The sequence below is a fragment of the Lutra lutra genome, chromosome X (assembly GCF_902655055.1).
Source record: "Lutra lutra chromosome X, mLutLut1.2, whole genome shotgun sequence".
In the NCBI taxonomy this organism is placed as follows: Eukaryota; Metazoa; Chordata; class Mammalia; order Carnivora; family Mustelidae; genus Lutra; species Lutra lutra.
Genome location: NC_062296.1, coordinates 63,797,012 through 63,815,080, shown reverse-complemented (window position 1 = coordinate 63,815,080; position 18,069 = coordinate 63,797,012). Strand labels below are relative to the sequence as shown.

The 18,069-nt window shown below is 46.9% G+C and overlaps 1 protein-coding gene across 2 annotated transcripts; it reads right to left on the bottom strand.

Annotated features, from left to right (window-relative positions):
* Positions 1-1,142: 1,142 nt before the first annotated feature.
* On the bottom strand, positions 1,143-17,531 carry CXHXorf38 (chromosome X CXorf38 homolog). 2 transcript variants are annotated; one of them, XM_047715210.1, is made up of 7 exons: positions 17,274-17,530; positions 16,988-17,122; positions 11,937-12,056; positions 10,170-10,319; positions 9,700-9,879; positions 3,833-4,015; positions 1,143-2,349 (listed from the first exon to the last, which is right to left on the bottom strand). In XM_047715210.1, the coding sequence occupies exons 1-6, from the start codon at positions 17,487-17,489 to the stop codon at positions 3,854-3,856; spliced, it is 963 nt and encodes a 320-aa protein (XP_047571166.1). In that variant the 5' UTR covers positions 17,490-17,530; the 3' UTR covers positions 1,143-2,349; positions 3,833-3,853. The 2 variants fall into 2 exon arrangements, with proteins under 2 accessions (XP_047571166.1, XP_047571167.1); XM_047715211.1 differs by lacking the exon at positions 16,988-17,122 and having other exon boundaries at positions 17,274-17,531.
* Between the last annotated feature and the right edge of the window lie 538 nt (positions 17,532-18,069).

Here is an 18,069-nt window from a genome sequence, read left to right as displayed (position 1 = left end):
TAAAACTTGAAAGGAATTTTTCCCTTCACTACTACGTGAGTAGAAATTCATATATTTTTAGATCTGTCTTACAACATGTATTTTGTAATTTGAGTATATTTCAATCAAAGGCAGGTAGGTTTCTAATTAACCTGGTAAGGGAAAAGTAGGTAATAATCCCTACTGATAATTTCCTATTATTCTACATTTATAATTTAGAGGGCAAAATGATTAGAGAAAAAAAAATCCAAAAGATTCCAATGCCTCCAACTCTAAGGCAATGTTCCACTTACAGGATCTAATTTGTAGTTTGCCCACCCAAGAGGTCTAATCCTTTGTTGCCTAGGATATTCATGTTTAAAGCCATATAAGTGATTAATACTTTAATAAAAATGAGGCTTTCAAATCATTAGGGTAACAATCACTTATAATCTCCCTAAACTATCAAATACAGCCCTTTCTGGACTTCACAATTTAACCTGTCTACCGATCTCTTCTGCTACTTTATGAAGCCAATAACATTTTGAATGGCAGAGCTATTTTTCCAGAAGTTTTTGTTACTGACACACTTTTGTTATTACCTAGAATTCGGGTTTTATACTGAGCTTAATAAGTAATGTCCTTCTCCTTAGGTCTTCTGAGTTCCCTGGAAAAGCACAGGCTAAAATCCGAAGAATTGCCTTACCTTTGCAACCATAAATGTCCAAACTCTTTTTCTCCTCTAATTCTTTCCACCTACTGTGTCACAGGGAGAGGAGGAGAGAGTAAATCATATTGCTGGATGGAAATCAGGCCCTTGGAGACGAAACAGCCCTGTGTGAAAGGGAGACCACCTCCTGGGCTTCTCTGGATGCTACCGCCTCCCCAGTGCCCCTAGAGGTGGAGCTGACCCCCCACAAAAATGGGAGGCTACAACCTATTCCAGGGAATTTGACACATAAGTCTTATAATTTGAATTTATATATTGTTTACATCTCTTGATTATCTTGAAATGAACAGACTGTAATTAAGAACTTTCAAAATACCAGGAGCGCATGTTTGTTGGACAAATTGTATATGGGACAATGCCACAAACAGAATAGCCACATTTCTTCTAACCACCCCCCTCGACCTCAATTCCTCTCCCAGCGGTAAAACAGCAAAGGAGCCTGGGACAGGCATATAGCTTTCCGGACCTTTTATTGAAAAAGAGTTTCACAGCATACCACGCAATGTTGAACGTTCTGCTTCTGTTCCGTGTGTGTTAGAGATCGTTCTGTCTCCCTGCACTGCAGCATGACGACATTCTTCTTTACAACCACAGAGTGCTCTGTGGCTTGGATGCGCTGGGATTTCACCAGTCATCTCTTGATGCCAGGCTCCCGGTGCCACTGTGAGCACCCCCGTGTGGGCATCATGGGCCACGTGCCCAGATTCATAGAGAGGCCCACAGGCTGACATCCCTGTGCACGCTCCATTTGCTTTAAAGCCCTCTCTGGACATATCTTCCCTTTCTTCGATTTCAGTGTAGTTAAATGTTGCCAGTATAACGTTTTCTGCACAGTATCTTTCATTTATCAGAGCAGACAATAAATCCAAGACGATGGCACATATAACATCGTCCATACCTTATACATCCTCACATCTGGCATCCTTTTCAGTGCCCAGCTGTGGCGGACACTTGATAAATGTTTGACAGAGAAGGAAAAGCTAACTGGACACAAGGGATATGAGACGAAAGTGTTCATAACCCTAAGTTACTAAAGTTAGAAAGCAGGTCTTAACTTGGTTAGTGAATCAAGATTTAATTGGATCCTACCTTCCAGATGTACCTTACATCTAGAAGCTGGGAAACGTTTCAGCAAATTTCTTAGTCTGGGCATGGTTGTGAGAACAATGAAGATTCTTACTTTACTATGGAAGTTTTCTAAAGAAATTGTGTGAAATGGACGGACAAAGAAAATGTACAATTCAAGACCCGTCAGTTAGGAACATCTGCCTTCATGCAGGGTTTATAGCATTATATACATGCATTTTAATGTAAAAATATGCCAAATATACCCCCACCCTCTGCCCATTGTCTACAGAGCACATCCTTGATGGGCAGCCAAGCAAGCGAACGATGCTTCCTTTGGGCTTGGAGTAGAAACACTTCCTCCAAGGAATGCGGCAGGTGGCAATTCTGTCCCTGAAGGTCCAGAAGTGACCTGGTCCCGTTAAGTGCTGCTGGCTTTGAAAAGGAGCAGAGGTGGGGGGAGGGAGGCTGATCCCATGGACCACTGCATATGACTGGACGGTGGTTTTGCAGTTGAGGAAACAAATAGGACAAAGTCAGAAGTGGAGAACTCTTGGGGTAAAGCGATAGACGAAGTTACAGATGAATCTGTCAATCTGTGGAAAGAAAACGATGCCTCTGAATTTCCGTTAAGAATGGTGATATTTCATCCTTAAATCTCATAACAAAGGACAAGGCTTAGTTAACAGTATGACACACATTCATGTGTAAGAATAAATTGTTGGTGGATCCCTCAGTCAACAAATATTTGTGAAGCACACGAGGGCTAGGCCCGTGCTCAGCACTCAGAGTATATAGAACTGACCAGAAAGGGCCATGATGGCCACGGGAGGTGACTTTTCCCAGGAGTGCTATACACAAGCCAGCAACTACAGAGCTTTCCCCGACGTCCCCATCTGTGATGCTGGCTTGGGCCCTCTGCCTGCTTTGGTCAGTTAAGTCACCGTGTTCTCCAGTCCCCCGCGACCAGCCTGGGCCCACCTCCTCGCCCTACCGGCCTGGCCTATCAGAAACAGGGACCAATAATTCTGTACTAACCAGAAAAGGCTAGGAAATGGCCTTTCCGGAGATTTGTTTTCTTGCCTTCTTCCAAAAAGGAAGGATTTATATCTCAACATTTATATCACAGTCTCCCTGTCCCCTGCTGTCGCTTGGGCATCCTCCTAAAAGAGACTTTCAGGAATGGGTGTGGGGACAGGGCTTGGGTGCCATTAGGCAGAACACTCAGTGTGACCCTTCGCACAGGCCTGGCCAACCACAGACTTTACTGTGTGAAGCAGTTGAAAGTTTAGGACCAGAAAAGAATCTTACCTTCTGAATAGAAAACAAAAACAAAAACAAAAAATCACCCTCCCCCCAAAACCCTAATGTCCCAAACCCTAAGACCCCAAAATCAAAACAAACAAAAAAAACCTCTGGATGACAGCAAGTTTGGGCACAGCAGCAGCTAACATTTTTTGGGCGGTTACAGATAACACAACACCAAGCTTATGAATATTAAAAAAAATATTCCCAAAGAGTCAAAGAAGTCTAGGACAAACCAACAAAAATTCCTTTTCTGTCTGGGCAGGGTACTCTGATAAGTGTTTCCTTTTGCACAGAAAAGAAAAGCTGAGATTGAAGCCATGCTGACATTCACATAACAGGCCTGATTTCTGTCAGAGGGCAATCTAAAACAACAGAAAATATTTAATTTCCTTTATTTGAAAGGAAACCATGAAACATTGGAGACAGTCATTTTAACAAATTTTTCTTATGGAAATGAACAAGTTGTTAAAAGCTAGGTATCACTGGCATTGTTTTAGAGCTGACAGGCTTTTTGATTAAGTCAGAAAGTTGATTTACTTAAGACTAAACCAGTGACTCCAGGTATATTGGACTAAACAAAGCTGACAGGGATATTATGTTGAATTACTTCATAGATGTGAGAACCACCAATTAGAGCACAGAGCTCAGTGTCCTTTCTTTCAAATAATAAGGACACGGGGAAACTTCAGGTTAGACCAAATTGTGCATTCATCACCGCCTTACATAAGAGAACAGGCATCAGGGTGATGAGGTTATTTTGTCCTTACTTACCGTCACATGCAGGAAATCACCTCAGGCCTTCCCTTCAGGTGTCTGGGCCCCAGGTTCCTTGGAATCTGGATTTTGGTGCTGTAGATGGAGGCTGTCTAGTTTCTGCAGATCTCCTCTAAGACCACTTCTAAGATCCTTATTGTTTCTCAGAAATTCTTTTACCACTTGCAATCGGTTTAAGATCTGCAAGAAGAAATCATATGATGTACGGCTTAGATCATTTAATAGCAGGCTTGTAATTCAGATGGAAAACTTACTAGGTCTGAGACTGGCTCCTTTTCACGTGTCCGCCAATAGCTGGTTCTGGGGCCACACAAGGGGTTGTTTGTCTCCTCAAATTTTTTTGCTTTTTAAAGGCTAATATCCAAAATAGATGAGGAACTCGTACAACCCAATAGCCAAAACCTCCAAATAATCCAATTAAAAATAGACAAAGGACCTAAATAGACATTTTTCCAAAGAAGATGTATTATTGGCCAACAGGTACATGAAAAGATGCTTGACATCGCTCATCAGGGAAACATAAATCAAAACCATGATGAGGGGACACCTGCGAGGCTCAGTCGTTAAGTGTCTGCCTTCGGCTCAGGTCATGATCCCAGGGTCCTGGGATTGAGCCCCACATCGGGCTCCTTGCTCAGTGGGGAGCCTACTCCTCCCTCTCTCATTCCTCCTGCTTGTGTTCCCTCTCTCTCTGTGTCAAATAAATAAATGAAATCTTAAAAAAGAAAAACAACCACAATGTGATCTCACCACATGCCTGTTAGAATGGCCATCACCGAAAAGACAAGAGATAACCAACACTGGAGAGGAGGTAGAGAAAAGGGAACCCTTGTGAACTACTGGTAGAATGTAAATTAGTGCAGCCAGTGTGGCAAACAGTATGGAGGCGCCTCAAAAAATTAAAAATAGAGCTACCCCATGATCCAGCAGTTCCACTTCTGGGAACATATCTGAAGGAAAGGGAAACACCATGTTAAAGAGATGATGTGCACCCCTGAATTCATAAGCAGCATTATTTACAACAGCTAAGACATGGAAACAACCTAAGTACCTCCTGAGAGATGAATGGGTAACGAAGATGTGGTATATATATACAGTGGGATATTATTCAGCCATAAAAAGAAGGAAATTCCGCCATTTGTGGTAACATGTAGGTCGGGTCATCAAGTCGTATACCCTAAACTTATGCAATGCTGCATGTCAATTACATCTCAATAAAAATGGAAAAAAATTTTTAAATTCTTTTTTGCTTTAAAACCTCCTACATTTGTAGGAAAGGCCTATATATCTACCCGATCTCTATATGTGTATATACACACGTTTGCATATATATATATATATATATATGTATATATACACATATATATACATATAAAAATAAAATAAGGGGCGCGTGGGTGGCTTATTTGGTTGGGCAGTGAACTCTTGACTTTGGCTCCAGTCATGATCTCAGGGTTGTGGGATAGAGCCCCGCGACAGGCTCTGTGCTCAGAGTGGGGTCCGCTTGAGGTTCTCTCACTTCCTCTCCCTCTGCCCCTCCTCCCACTCATGCATGCTCTTTTATTCTCAAATAAATAAAATCTTTTAAAAAATAAAATAAAATGAAGCCCCTTCATTTGGAATTTGTACCTGCACATTTATTACTATTACATATATGTATACTTATTACTATTAAATATTTATAAAATATACATTTTTTTTAAAAGGTTTTATTTATTTATTTGTCAGAAAGAGAGTGAGAGAAAGCAACACAAGCAGGCAGAGAGGCAGGCAGAGGTGGAGAGAGAGGCAGGCTCCCCGCTGAGCAAGGAGCCCGATGCGGGACTCGATCCCAGGAACCTGGGATCATGACCTGAGTCGAAGGCAGCGGCTTAACCCACTGAGCCACCCAGGCATCCCTAAAATATACATGTTTTAATAGTAATAAATATACAGGTACAAAATTCAAAATGAACACATGAGAACAAGGTAAAAAGTCAGTTTGACACAGTCAAAACAAATCTTTTAAATTAAGAATGGGGAAGGCTTATGCATGTTTATAGGTAAAGGGAGAAGAGGAAATAGAGGTGAAAAAACAGAAAGTACTGGAAAAATTACGGAAATATAGTCAGACAGACTTGGATTGTGAAGCCCAGCTTTACCACTTAACCAGCTGAGTGACGCTGGGCCAGACACCTGATCTCTCCGAGCTTCCTTGCCCGTATGCGAATGGAGGACGATGATACCAACACTACCTAGGATTCTTAAAAGGACTAGAAATAATCTACTTCAAGCGCTTAGCGTCGCGTCAGGTATATCCTTTCCTTTCTATGGTCATTCCACAAATATTTATCCAGATCCAGTCTACTACGTGCTATGCACTGCTCCAGGCAAAAGATGCTTAGCACCTCCATTCCTCCAAACTCTTGGGCTTGTCTTGCACGTGTCTCTGTGCCCCTTCTCACCACCCCACGTCTTTGCTGCCAGCCTGGTCTCTGAAGCCAGTATGGGCAACAGCCTCCTCCCAGCTCTCCCCACTCCTGGCCTCCCGCTGCGGGCTCAAGAGGGAAAGACTCTGCCCTTTCAATGGCTAACAGGCCACCCACACTTGCTTCCTCCACCTTCCCTTCTTTACCCCTACCTGAAGGCCCTTCCTCCAGGTGTGCACCTGGCTAATCCTCCACAAGCCCCCCGCCCCAACCAGAACACAACCTGCCCCTCGGCCCCAGGGGCCCCAGCCGATTGGGCTAAGTCCTGATCACCCAGGCTGTGCTCCACATAGTACTTCTTCTAATGCTTAGAAGCGGCGCATACATACGACGTTGACTGTTTACTGCCTCCCCCTTACGGGGGTCTTTGTTTTGTTCACTGACGCACACTAAGCTTCCAGAACAGAGCCTGGCACATGGGAGGCACATGGTCTGTAACTATTTCTGAAATGTCATAAATGAAGGGTTATTTCCATCCTCCCCCCCCACCCCCCCACTGCTCAAGGCTCCCCAGAGATCTCTGTGGAGATGGTTCCCCCCCCCGGCTTTAAGAAATCACTAATGATTTTAAAGAATGTGCAAATTCCTTACATGTTTCTCAGCCACCTACTGCGCTTGCCATGCTTTTGCTGAATGGTTAAACTTGCTGGACCCTAACAGAGCCCTGAGGGCTGGCAGGGCACGATGGAGGGGTCTTGGGTGGTGGCCAGAGGCTGCTGCGGATGGGCCCATGGTGGGCACACAGCACACGTGTCCCAAGGGGCCTAAGCAGCTGCTGCTCCCACTTGGCTCTGGAGTGGAATGAGTCTCCCAGGCACAGAGAGTGGATTTTAATGGGAACCCCTTTTTAGAATGCTAGACATCACAGAGGCTCATCAACTCAACAAACGAGATGGAGGTGATGAGCTCTGTCTGCTCGGCAGTCCCTGGCACCCCCAGGCTCCGTGATGCCCTGCCTGGAAACCATCACAGTAAATTACTACCACGAACCATTTTTTCTCAACTTGGCTTTCCAAAGTTAGCCATGCTGATTTCACGAACACCAGAAACAGGTCTTGTGAAACAGTCACCAAAAAAGCCCGTGGCTCTACTATAACCATGGCATTTCTAAATTCCTGGATGCCTGGTTTTTCATTTTTAGCATCTCAAATGTGAAGGCACCTTACCGCTGATAGTGTCTTACAATAAACTGTCATTGGTTTTTTTTCGTTTGTTTGTTTCTTTCTTAGAAGTAACTGGATTCATGCTGTCTTACAGCTGATGGCACTTGCAATTCAATGGAATTTGGTTTATCAAATCCTCTGACTTTGGAGACTAATCCTAAAGAACACGGATGCCTATATATGGTACCGAACCTTCCAGAAGAGAGCAGTTCCACACACTGTGGAAAGCCAACTTTGAACTTCTTCGAGATAACAGGCCACTCAATCCTAACTTACATTTTGATCAATTGAAATAACAAGAGAGATGCCATAGTCTACTGAACAGAAAGCACGAGAAATGAGAATTTATCAGTGCTATCCAGAGACTCTGGGGATCCAGAGGACAAACCCACTCACCCCAATTTCCTGTTCGTGAAACAAAGATAATGAGGGTCAGAATTTACAGTAACTAACTCCTTGGTGATAGGGGAGCTGCAGGGCTGCAATGCAGAAAGGCATAGAACCAGGCAGCAAGACCCGGGCCTGCCCTCACTTGCCAGTCATGTGGCCTGGTGTCTGTCAGCGCCTGTCCTTGTGGTTGCTGCCTCCCGTGGAAAGCAGGGGGATCTGGGCCCTGCCAGGTTCCCTGCCAGCTCTGAACTTAGACTCCTGGCTTGAGTGAACCACTACGGATGCATTTTGTTGTTTGTCACACAAACAGAAAAAAAGAACTACGGCTCCCTCAAGAGAGAAGATGGAGTTACTGACGCCTCTGGGGCCTTAAGCCTGATTGTCCCCCCTCCCCCACCAGGTTGTTTCCTGTTCCCCGAGGCTTCTAACAGAAGCCGCAAAAACAAAACTGGGGCTGGTTCTAACCATGTTTTAAAATAAAGTCAGATAAAACACACGGATTTAGAGAACAGAAAACGTAACCATCTTTTTCATTGCTGTATATGCCTATGGTGTGCTCGGGTGGGAACATCCAAAAACCAGTGGTTTTCAATCCCTCTGCTAAAGGAACTCACCAAGTTGAATGAATGAAGCATCTAGGTCAAGGTCAAAATGGTTAATAGAGGCCTATGGAGCAGTGAGGAGCAAGGCTTAATAAATGAAACACACACTTTGTATTAAATATACAGTCTGTCTTTAAAGAGGTAAGCAGTAAAACTCCTTTCCTTGAACAAGGTACAATGGAGAGATAAAATGGTTTGTCTAAGATCTCCTGGTGATTTAGAACTCTAATCTAGCAAGTACTGGAATATGTCTGAACTTTCCTAGTACAATTCTACTACTGTTCATTTTTATACCTTGCTTGTAACAAAGGGGATTCATTTGTCCTGTATTCCCTAGCAGGACTTACGACCATCATCAGCCTGCCATGGCCTAAGCTGGAAACCTTGCTGATCCTTTAACCCCTCCTTCCCCATCTTCTTCCAGCCCCATGCCACACCAAGTAATCTAAGCAGCCACTAAGAGCCATCAGCTCTGCCCAAGTAATGCCTCCAGAATCTGGCCCCTCTGCTGCCCCTCTAGTTTTTTTCCATTCTCCCACGGCTGTGACAGCCTCCTGCTAGCCTCCTGCCTCCAACTACCGTGAGTTAACTTTCTACAAGCCACTGCAGATCTATCCGATTTACTCGTTCTTGCTTAAAGACACCTGTTGGCTCCCCACTGCTTTTTGGGAACAAAGCCCAAGCCCCTTGAACAGCAGAGCAAGCCTTTCAAAATACGGCTCCAAGCTCACCTGACTGCCCTCACTTTGGACGGTCCCTCCTATGCCTGCCTTGTCACCACTCACGCCCCACTGTTCTTGTAGACGTCTGCCAGTACTGCCAGCTCCTTCGGCCAGCAGCACCCTTTTGCTCTTGCCAGTCTGCCACATTCTCGTGTGGTTCTGCTAGTTCCAGCTCAATGGCACCTTCTCGGCAAAGTCTTTTTCTTGTAACCACCCCCTGACCTGCTGAGAACGCCCGGAGCCTTTTGTTCAGAACCCTGCTGTATCCCTTACCGCACTGGTCCACTCTGTGCACACACTGGGCACTCGACTGTTGGCTGACCGAGTGAAAATATTTGTGGCGAGGTAATATTGGTCTGTGCCAAAAGCATACTCATTTCTGGAAGCGATCTGACTTCTAAATCAGAAACATAGCTGGAAGTCTGCTAAAAGGAGAGACTTTTCCTCCCTGGTGCCTTTCTTTGTTTTGTTTACTCACACAGAGCGGATGATACTTTTTTTTTTTTTTTTTTTTTTTACCTCTTCAGGCAACACGTCTTGTTCTTGTGCTTGAAGATAGATCTCTTGAAGTTTTTCCTTTAGTAATTCCATTTCTATTTCGTTGACTTGACTCTCACTCAGATAAACTCCTGTTTCGTATTCACACCCATCTCGCTGATCTTCGTCAGGAATGTGAACAGCCCAGTCAGATGTCAGCAGCTGTTGGATTACCGAATGTGTGAATGATGGAATGGAAAAGATACTCCACTGGGTTGCTCAAAGAACTTGTAACTAAACATCTTTGACTGGATCCACTTCAGCAATATCCTGTGACCAGAGATAAGCTTCTCAAGCCCAGCACAATTCTGGATTTCGTATCAGCATCTCTCCCCCTGCTCACATTCTATAATGTCATTTAAATCTAAGAAACTTCAAATTCTAAATGAGAGACTGCAGTTGGCTTTTCCCCCGTAATTCTTTAGGGCAAAACTATTAAATCTGATTTTTACCTGTTCTATTCTGGTGTATGTTGCCACAATCTCTGGAATATTCTTGAATTCATTCAGGAAATTTTGGATCTTCATCTGAAAATCTCGAAGCCAAAGAGAAGACACTTTCATCTCTGAAGAATGCATGATTTCGTTACGACACTTAATCACCTACCGAAAGGCCAAAAAAAAAAAAAAAAAAAAAAAAAAAAAAAAAAAAAAAAAAAAGATAGACGGTTTCAAAGTCAAATGACAGAGTAAATGGAGATTTTGTAGTTCCGAAGTAAAATTACAGGGATGCCTGGGTAAGCTCAGTTAAATGTTTGGCTTCAGCTCAGGTCATGATCCCAGGGTCCAGGGATGAAGTGCCACATTGGGCTCCCTGCTTAGCAGGGAGCCTGCTTCTCCTTCTCCCTCTGCCCCCGCCCCCCCCCCCCACTTGTGCTCAACTCTTGTTCTCTCTCTCAAATAAATAAATAAAATCTTTATTTTTTTAAATCATTTTTTAAAAGATTTTATTTATTTATTTGACAGAGAGAGAAATCACTAGTAGGCAGAGAGGCAGGCAGAGGGAGAGGGGAAAGCAGGCTCCCCACTGAGCAGAGAGCCCGATGTGGGGCTCGATCCCAGGACTCTGAGATCATGACGTGAGCCGAAGGCAGAGGCCCAAACCACTGAGCCACCAACGTGCCCAATAAATAAATTCTTTAAAAAAGGGGGGGGGTGCCTGGGTGGCTCAGTGAGTTAAAGCCTCTGCCTTGAGACCCTGCCTCATGATCTCAGGGTCCTGGGATTGAGCCCCGAATCGGGCTCTCTGCTCAGCAGGGAGCCTGCTTCCCCCTCTCTCTCTGCCTACTTGTGATCTCTGTCTGTCAAATAAATAAATAAAATCTTAAAAAAAAAAAGCGATGTCACATAACATATGTTAAGTGGAATAAAAAAAAAAGAAAAGAAAAATGACAGGAAGGCTTTGTTAATTACAAAACCCACAAGTGAGGCCTGTAGGTGCTACCAGGGCTTGAGGGAATGTTCAACCACCTGCTACCTAGGAGTCATTGGAATCAGAAATACAAAGAAGCCTACACCTACTATTAACTCTTGAAATCTTGTGACTGGCTGGTTATCTCTTACACAATCCCCAAATCTCTTAACTTAAAACCACCTGCCAAAGAGCAAGAATATTGGTTTCTGGCTCTGGGTACACCCAAAGGTTGAAGCAGACAATGCGAAAATCTTGTAAATATTGTTGTGATCTCTTCTGACGTTGTCCATTAGTGTTTATGCTTCCTTCAGTCCCGTGTGCCTTGGTCTTGCAACTATAGCCAAAGAAATTCAGAAGGGCAGGATTCAAATGTTGGCATATGATGGACAGAGTGGTGCACTGCTCTTCTATTTTTTTTTTTTTTTAATATGGATTACTTTGCTTCTGTTTATGGCAGACCACGGAAGAGAAATCTGTGGTTTATCTATTTTAGCAGCAAACAGTATAAGATCAAGGTCCTGGGAAACCTCAGTGAGGGAGAACTAAGGGGTCCGTCTCCTACCTCTATTTGCATGGGGCTTTTCGGACATAGAGAAGGCGCATGCGCCGTGAGCCCCGCTAGCCCACTTAGCAACGCCAACCTTGAACCAAAGCCTAACTTTCCTTGCACACTGCTGTTTCGGGGAGAGCCTGTGTGCTATGTGTGCATGGCTGCTTTGGCACCACAGGGTGCATCTCTCAGCTGGTCTTCACAGTACCCACCCGACCGACTCTCACTGTGCGGTTTTAAATCTGCCGGCTCTTACCTCGGTGACTTTCTTTCGATCAACGGTGAAGTGATCGCAGGAGTTGATGAGACTTAAAAGAGCAACGGCATCACATTCCTCGGGGCCGGTTTTGTCTGCCAGTCCTCGGGGCATGAAAGCCTACAGTAGGGGAGGCACAAGGGACACCTGAGTCTCCTCCAACCCTAAGAGCTAGCGGGGACAGGTGTTATTTGCCCGCTTCCCAAATGATAACCGAAATTCTTACTGAGGTTTCTCAGTAAGAACTCTAAATAAAGAAACCTGCTCCCTTGAAAAGAAATCCATCTCAGCAGGCAAGCAACCACATTGCTCCCTATAGTACTGCTTATAATGGGATTCCAACACGGGCTTGCGGTCGGGGGCCCACACATGCCAAGGAGAGTCAGGGCTACGTTACTCACGGTGCTGGAATCCTCCACTGGAACCTCCCATAATTAAGAACTCTGTAGGGACGCCTGGGTGGCTCAGTCAGTTAAGCATCTGCCTTCGGCTCAGGTCATGATCTCAGGGCCCTGGGATCAAGGCCCGCGTTGGGCTCTCTGCTCAGCATGAAGCCTGATTCTCCCTCTCCCTCTGCCCCCTCTTGCTCTCTTGAATGCTCTCTCAAATAAGTAAGTAAAATCTTAAAAAAAAAACCAAACTTTGTATGCCCTCTATTACCCATATCTGAAGGTACAGTAGCCAGTAACATCACTCTTTCCACATCTTAACAGCCACTGACATGCTGAACCTCTGAAAGTCTATGATGCATGCTAGGATTAATTTTTTTTTTAAAGATTTTATTTATTTATTTGACAGAGAGAAATCACAAGTAAGCAGAGAGGCAGGCAGAGAGAGAGGAGGAAGCAGGCTCCCTGCTGAGCAGAAAGCCGGATGTGGGGCTCGAACCCAGGACCTGGGATCATGACCTGAGCTGAAGGCAGCGGCTTAACCCACTGAGCCACCCAGGTGCCCCTAGGATTAATTTTTTATAAGATTTTATTTATCTCTTTATTTATTCAGAGAGAGCACCAGCAGGGAGAGGGGCAGAGGGAGAGAGAATCCCAAGTAGACTCTGCGCTGAGCACAGAGCCTGACGCGGCGTTTGGGCCCATGACTGGAGATAATGACCTGAGCTGAAATCAAGAGTCAGAGGCCCAACCTACTGAGCCACCCAGGCGCCCGTGGATGCTATGATGTTAACACAGAAGGTAACTCAAGTATCACAGCCAAACTAGGGCAACGACATTGAAGGAAAAATTTTTTTTTTTTTTACCTCAGCTCCTGCTGGGAGGATGGTCCCCAAGTTAGAGGGGGTCTTAGGTGCCTCAAAGCCAGGCATAATTTTTCTTCTCCATGACACGGTATGTCCTGCCTGACATTTTCTCACCAACATAGACCTGTCTTTTCCACATTCATGTTTTTTATTCTCACCATTATTCCCTTTCTTCCAAATTAGAAGCTGACAGGGGGGCTCTGCTGTCTCTGTGCCACCGAAAGGAGTTTCTTAAAATGGTATCACGTGCCACTGTGTTCCGTATGTCAAATGCACAGTGGTGGGAAATGCGTGGTACTCCCTCCCCCTACCCTCCCCTGCCTTTTCAGTGAGTAGGAGACAAGGTTGCAGAATCCAGCAGGGCCTGGATCATGCTGGGCCTCACTGGCCCTGGAAAGGAGTTTGCAGTTTATTCTAAGGACGTCGGGAAGCCATCCAGCGGTTTTAAGCAAGGGAAGAAAACGATCTGATTCCCTCTCTTGAGGACCACACATTCTGCTGTGGGGAGAAGCGCCCAGAGCAGCAGCAGAGGCGGCCAGGTGGGGGGATGCAGCCAGCAGCCAGGCAGGAGTCAGAGAGAAGGAACTAGCTTGCAGGTGTAAACAAGGGGGCAGTGACCAGGACAGACAGACGGAGGGTGGTAGCAGGTTGTGGCTGCTGGGGCCTGGCCACGGGTTTGGGGGTTAGAGATGAATCCTGCTTGAGGAGTAAATTCAAAGTGCCCAGGAGGGAGTATGGCGAGGGGTGGAGCATGCAGCTGGACAGGGATACCTGGAGCTCAGAAGAGAGGGCAGGGCTGGGGAGACAAATCGGGGGGCCATCGGCATGAGTACAGTATTGAATGGTGAACTCCACGGGCCGGGGCAGTATCGTCAGAAGAAGGGGACAGAAGAGGCCTGAGAAAGGCGGGCCGGGGATGGGAAGGAGGCTGAGGAGGAGCCAGGGAGCTAGGAGGAAACCCGTGGGGGACAGTGACGTCACCAAGTGATGAGTGCTTCAAGAAGCAGGGCCAGTTGTGCCAAATGCCTGAGAGGAGAGAAAGAGGAGGCTGGAGAACTGAAGGTCAAACGTGCCCGACAAGGCAGATGCAGAGGGCTGGTAGGGCCAGGGGCCAGGCAGGAATGGCTTAAAGAGTCACGGGCAGCTGAGGAACAGAGCGCAGGCACAAAGCCCTTTCTAAGAAGCTCCACTGGGTATGCGTATGGGAGGCAAATACAGAAATGTGGGGAGAGAGCTGGAGGGAATGGCTCAAGGGAAGCTTTTCTTTTTAAATTTTGTTTTCCAAATATTTATTCAAGTGTTTTTTTAAACAGCTTTTTTTTTTATATCAAAGTACTCCCTCCTTGAGAGAGAGACACTTTTCTTTTTTTTTTTTTTTAAGATTTTATTTATTTATTTGACAGAGATCACAAGTACGCAGAGTGGCAGGCGGAGAGAGAGAGGGGGAAGCAGGCTCCCTGCTGAGCAGAGACACCCCCCCCCCCCCGATTTGGGGCTCAATCCCAGGACCCTGGGATCATGACCTGAGCTGAAAGCAGAGGCTTTAACCCACTGAGCCACCCAGGCGCCCCTAAACAGCTTTATTGAGATATAATCCACATACCATATAATTCACCCCCTTGAAGCACACAGGTTTGTTTTTGTTTTTTTAAAGATTGTATTTATTTATTTGACAGACAGAGACCACAAGCAGGCAGAGAAACAGGCAGAGAGAGAGGAGGAAGCAGGCTCCCGGCCGAGGAGACAGCCCGATGCGGGGCTCGATCCCAGGACCCTGGGATCATGACCTGAGCTGAAGGCAGATGCTTTACCAACTGAGCCACCCAGGTGCCCTCCTCCAGGGAGAGGGAGAAAGAATCCCAGGCAGACTCTCCAGTGAGCTTTGAGCCCGATGCAGGGCTCGATCCCAGCACCCTGAGATCACCACCTGAGCCAAAATCAAGAGTCAGATGCCCAACCGACTGAGCCACCCAGGCACCCCAGTTCATCACTTTTTATGGCTAAATGACATTGTATGGACAAGGCCACAGTTTGCTCATCCATTCATCAACTGATGGACATTTGTGTGGTTTCCACCTTTGACTGTTATGTTATGAATAGTGCTGCTGTGAACACTCATGCCCAGGATCTTGTGTGGATGTGTAGTTTCATCTCATTGCGTACAAACCTAGAAGTGGAACTGCTAGGTCATATAGTAACCCTGTGTTTAATCCTGTGTTTTTAAAAAAAAATTAAATAAAGGTAACATTAAAGCTATCTGTAGGGTGATGGGAATAAGCTGGGAGGTAGACAGAATGGATACCTGAGGTCTGAAAGTCCACGGGCAGGTGGGAGGGGATATGGCCCGACATACAAGTGAAGAGCCAAAGTGGTAAGAAGAGAGATGCCCTTCCTCCTTTGTGCCAGAAGGAAGATGATGGTGCACATGGAGGTAGGTTCACAGGTCTGGTAAAAAGATGAGGAAGCACGAATCTGGGGCCATCCATCAACTCTTAAGAAAAATTGCACAAAGTCAGCAGCTGGCAGTGGGGGTGGGGGAATGGGAGCTTGGTGAGGGAAAGGCAGCAACAACTGTCGGCAGGAATAGGAGCCCTATACAGAGCCACGGCCAGACCACGGGGGCTCATGATCAAGAACTAAAAGTGAAACCATTCTGCTCCCTTGTGAGATTCTTCCCCTGAGCACAAGTAGATGATGGTGTCATCGGGACTGCTGTTGGGCCATGCAAGTTCAGAGGAAGGAGAATAAAAGGAGGATGTGATCGAAGAATATGAACACCGGGGTTGGACTAGAAGGTCTGTTAGTGACAGCAACAAAAAGGAGCATGAGCAGGTCACATGGGCTTCAAGAGGACTCCAAGGGTATGAAAGCAGCAACAAAGACCAAACAGGTGAGGGACAGTCACAGTGAAGAGCAGAATTTTAAGTTTCTCTTTTCTAAGTAAAAGTTGGCAATTCTGTGGCGTCAACAACAAAAAAAATTGGGAAGAGGGTGTAGATGTGGTGGGTTTACGGGTTCACAATAGCCATGAGTCTGTGGCCACTGATCAAGTCCAACTTCCTCATTTTTGAGGTTAGAGAACAGAGCCTGGCCTAAGGACATGCAACAGCAGCAGAGTGGGGACTCTGATCCCTGCTTCCCAGGCACTAAGTCTGTGCCTGTGGCTAATCAGCACGTAGAGGGACTACAAAAGTTCATTTGTGTTAGGGGCTGACTTTGCCCTGCCCCACCCCACTCCTTACTGGGCTTCTGGAAAACAAACAAAAAAATCCCCAATTGGCCCAACTGGCAAGCCACAGAGCCAAGATCTAAGTCTTCTCTCTGGCTGCCCACTCCACCTGACCTCCCCAAAGTTTTATTCCTTACCTGGCCACTTAAAGTCCATTCTGTTTCAGCCCTAACTTCCCTTGGCTTCCTCTGCCATCCTGATGGCACCCTACAGCCAAAATGAGCTACTCAGGGAGCCTACACTCAAAAACGTCTTACTGTCTCTCCCTTTGGGCCTGTGTTCAGGATGCTCGCTGTACATCTTGCCTCAGCGTCTCATGCTGAAATCTTTCCTATAGCTGTCCAAGCAGGGGTGGCAAACTTAAATGTCTTGTTACCAGAAAGGTAGAAGGAAGCTTCTACTTCGCTAAGCTAAATCGGATCCTGTACAGCAGCTCTGAACTGCCTGGACACTAAATCCTAGATCAAACACCCATTCCTCTATCTTTGCATCTATTTATGGGGCTCTGGGCTCTAGGTGACCGGCTACCTGGTGGGTCACCTCCTACCCTCTCAAGCAGGTGCTTACCTTGGCCACCTCCCAGGCGTCGACGGGCCAGCGGCCCGGCCGGCAGTTTCCCCAGTGGACGTCTCCATTCCTGTTGGTGTGGTGTTTCAAAATCTCCCGTTTCCACTCTGCGCAAACCTGACACTGAGGCTGAAACTACAGGGGGCGGCGGTGAGAAGGGGCCCATGAGGGAGGGGCGGCGTCTTGGGCAAGTGAGCCGGGGCGTTGCGGTCCGCCCCGCCCCAGGAGGGGCTCGGGACCCTACGCTCGGGGACCGGGACGGGGGCCAGGGGGGCCAGGGGCTCACCTGGCGGGCGCGCGGGCTACACCGAGAGCCGCTGCGGCAGGCGGCGCGAGGGCCCAGGCTGGGGGCTTCGGCGAGCAGGCCGCGGTGGAAGGCAAGCACCTCGCGGGCGACGAAGCCCTGTAGGCAGCCGCGCAGCAGCAGCAGGCAGTGGCCCGCCTTCACCCAGTTCTTGTACTCCGCGCAGTTAAGACGCGCGGCCAGTTCGGTCAGCACCATGTCCCGTCGGGGCCCGGGGGCGAGGGGCGGGGCGGGCGGTAGTGCGCAGGCGCGAGAGCCTGGGCGGTGCCGCCGGCGGGGCTCCGCCCAGAGCCCGCCCCCACGTGCAGGGCGAAGGGCGGGGCCAGAGCTCCTCGCCAGGCGCCCAGGATCCCGGGGCGGAGCCTTCTGTCTTAAAGGGTAGGCCTGCTCCATCCCGGTGTTAGGTGACAGCAGATGTGTGATGCTTGCCTAAAGAGCTTGTACCTGAAACTCTTACGCCCTTTTGTCTGTTCCCCCAAACCGAGACCCTGCCAGTCCCGGATTCGACTGCCTCTCCTAACGTCTGTGCTCTTTTATTGTAGAAATACAGAAGATGCTCAAGGCACACTTTTTGAATTACATATGTTCCTTGCATTATACAAGTCTATAGTTTGTTTAGTTCCTAAGCCCAATAGATTGGCTGTAGCAAGTAAGGGCATTAGTTCAGTGTGACTGCTGGCTACCTGCATCACGCATCTACCCTGCGTCTGCAGTGTCAAGGTGACACAAAGCTCAAAAACATTAGCCCCTGGACCATCTAGCAGAAGCAAACAAGATG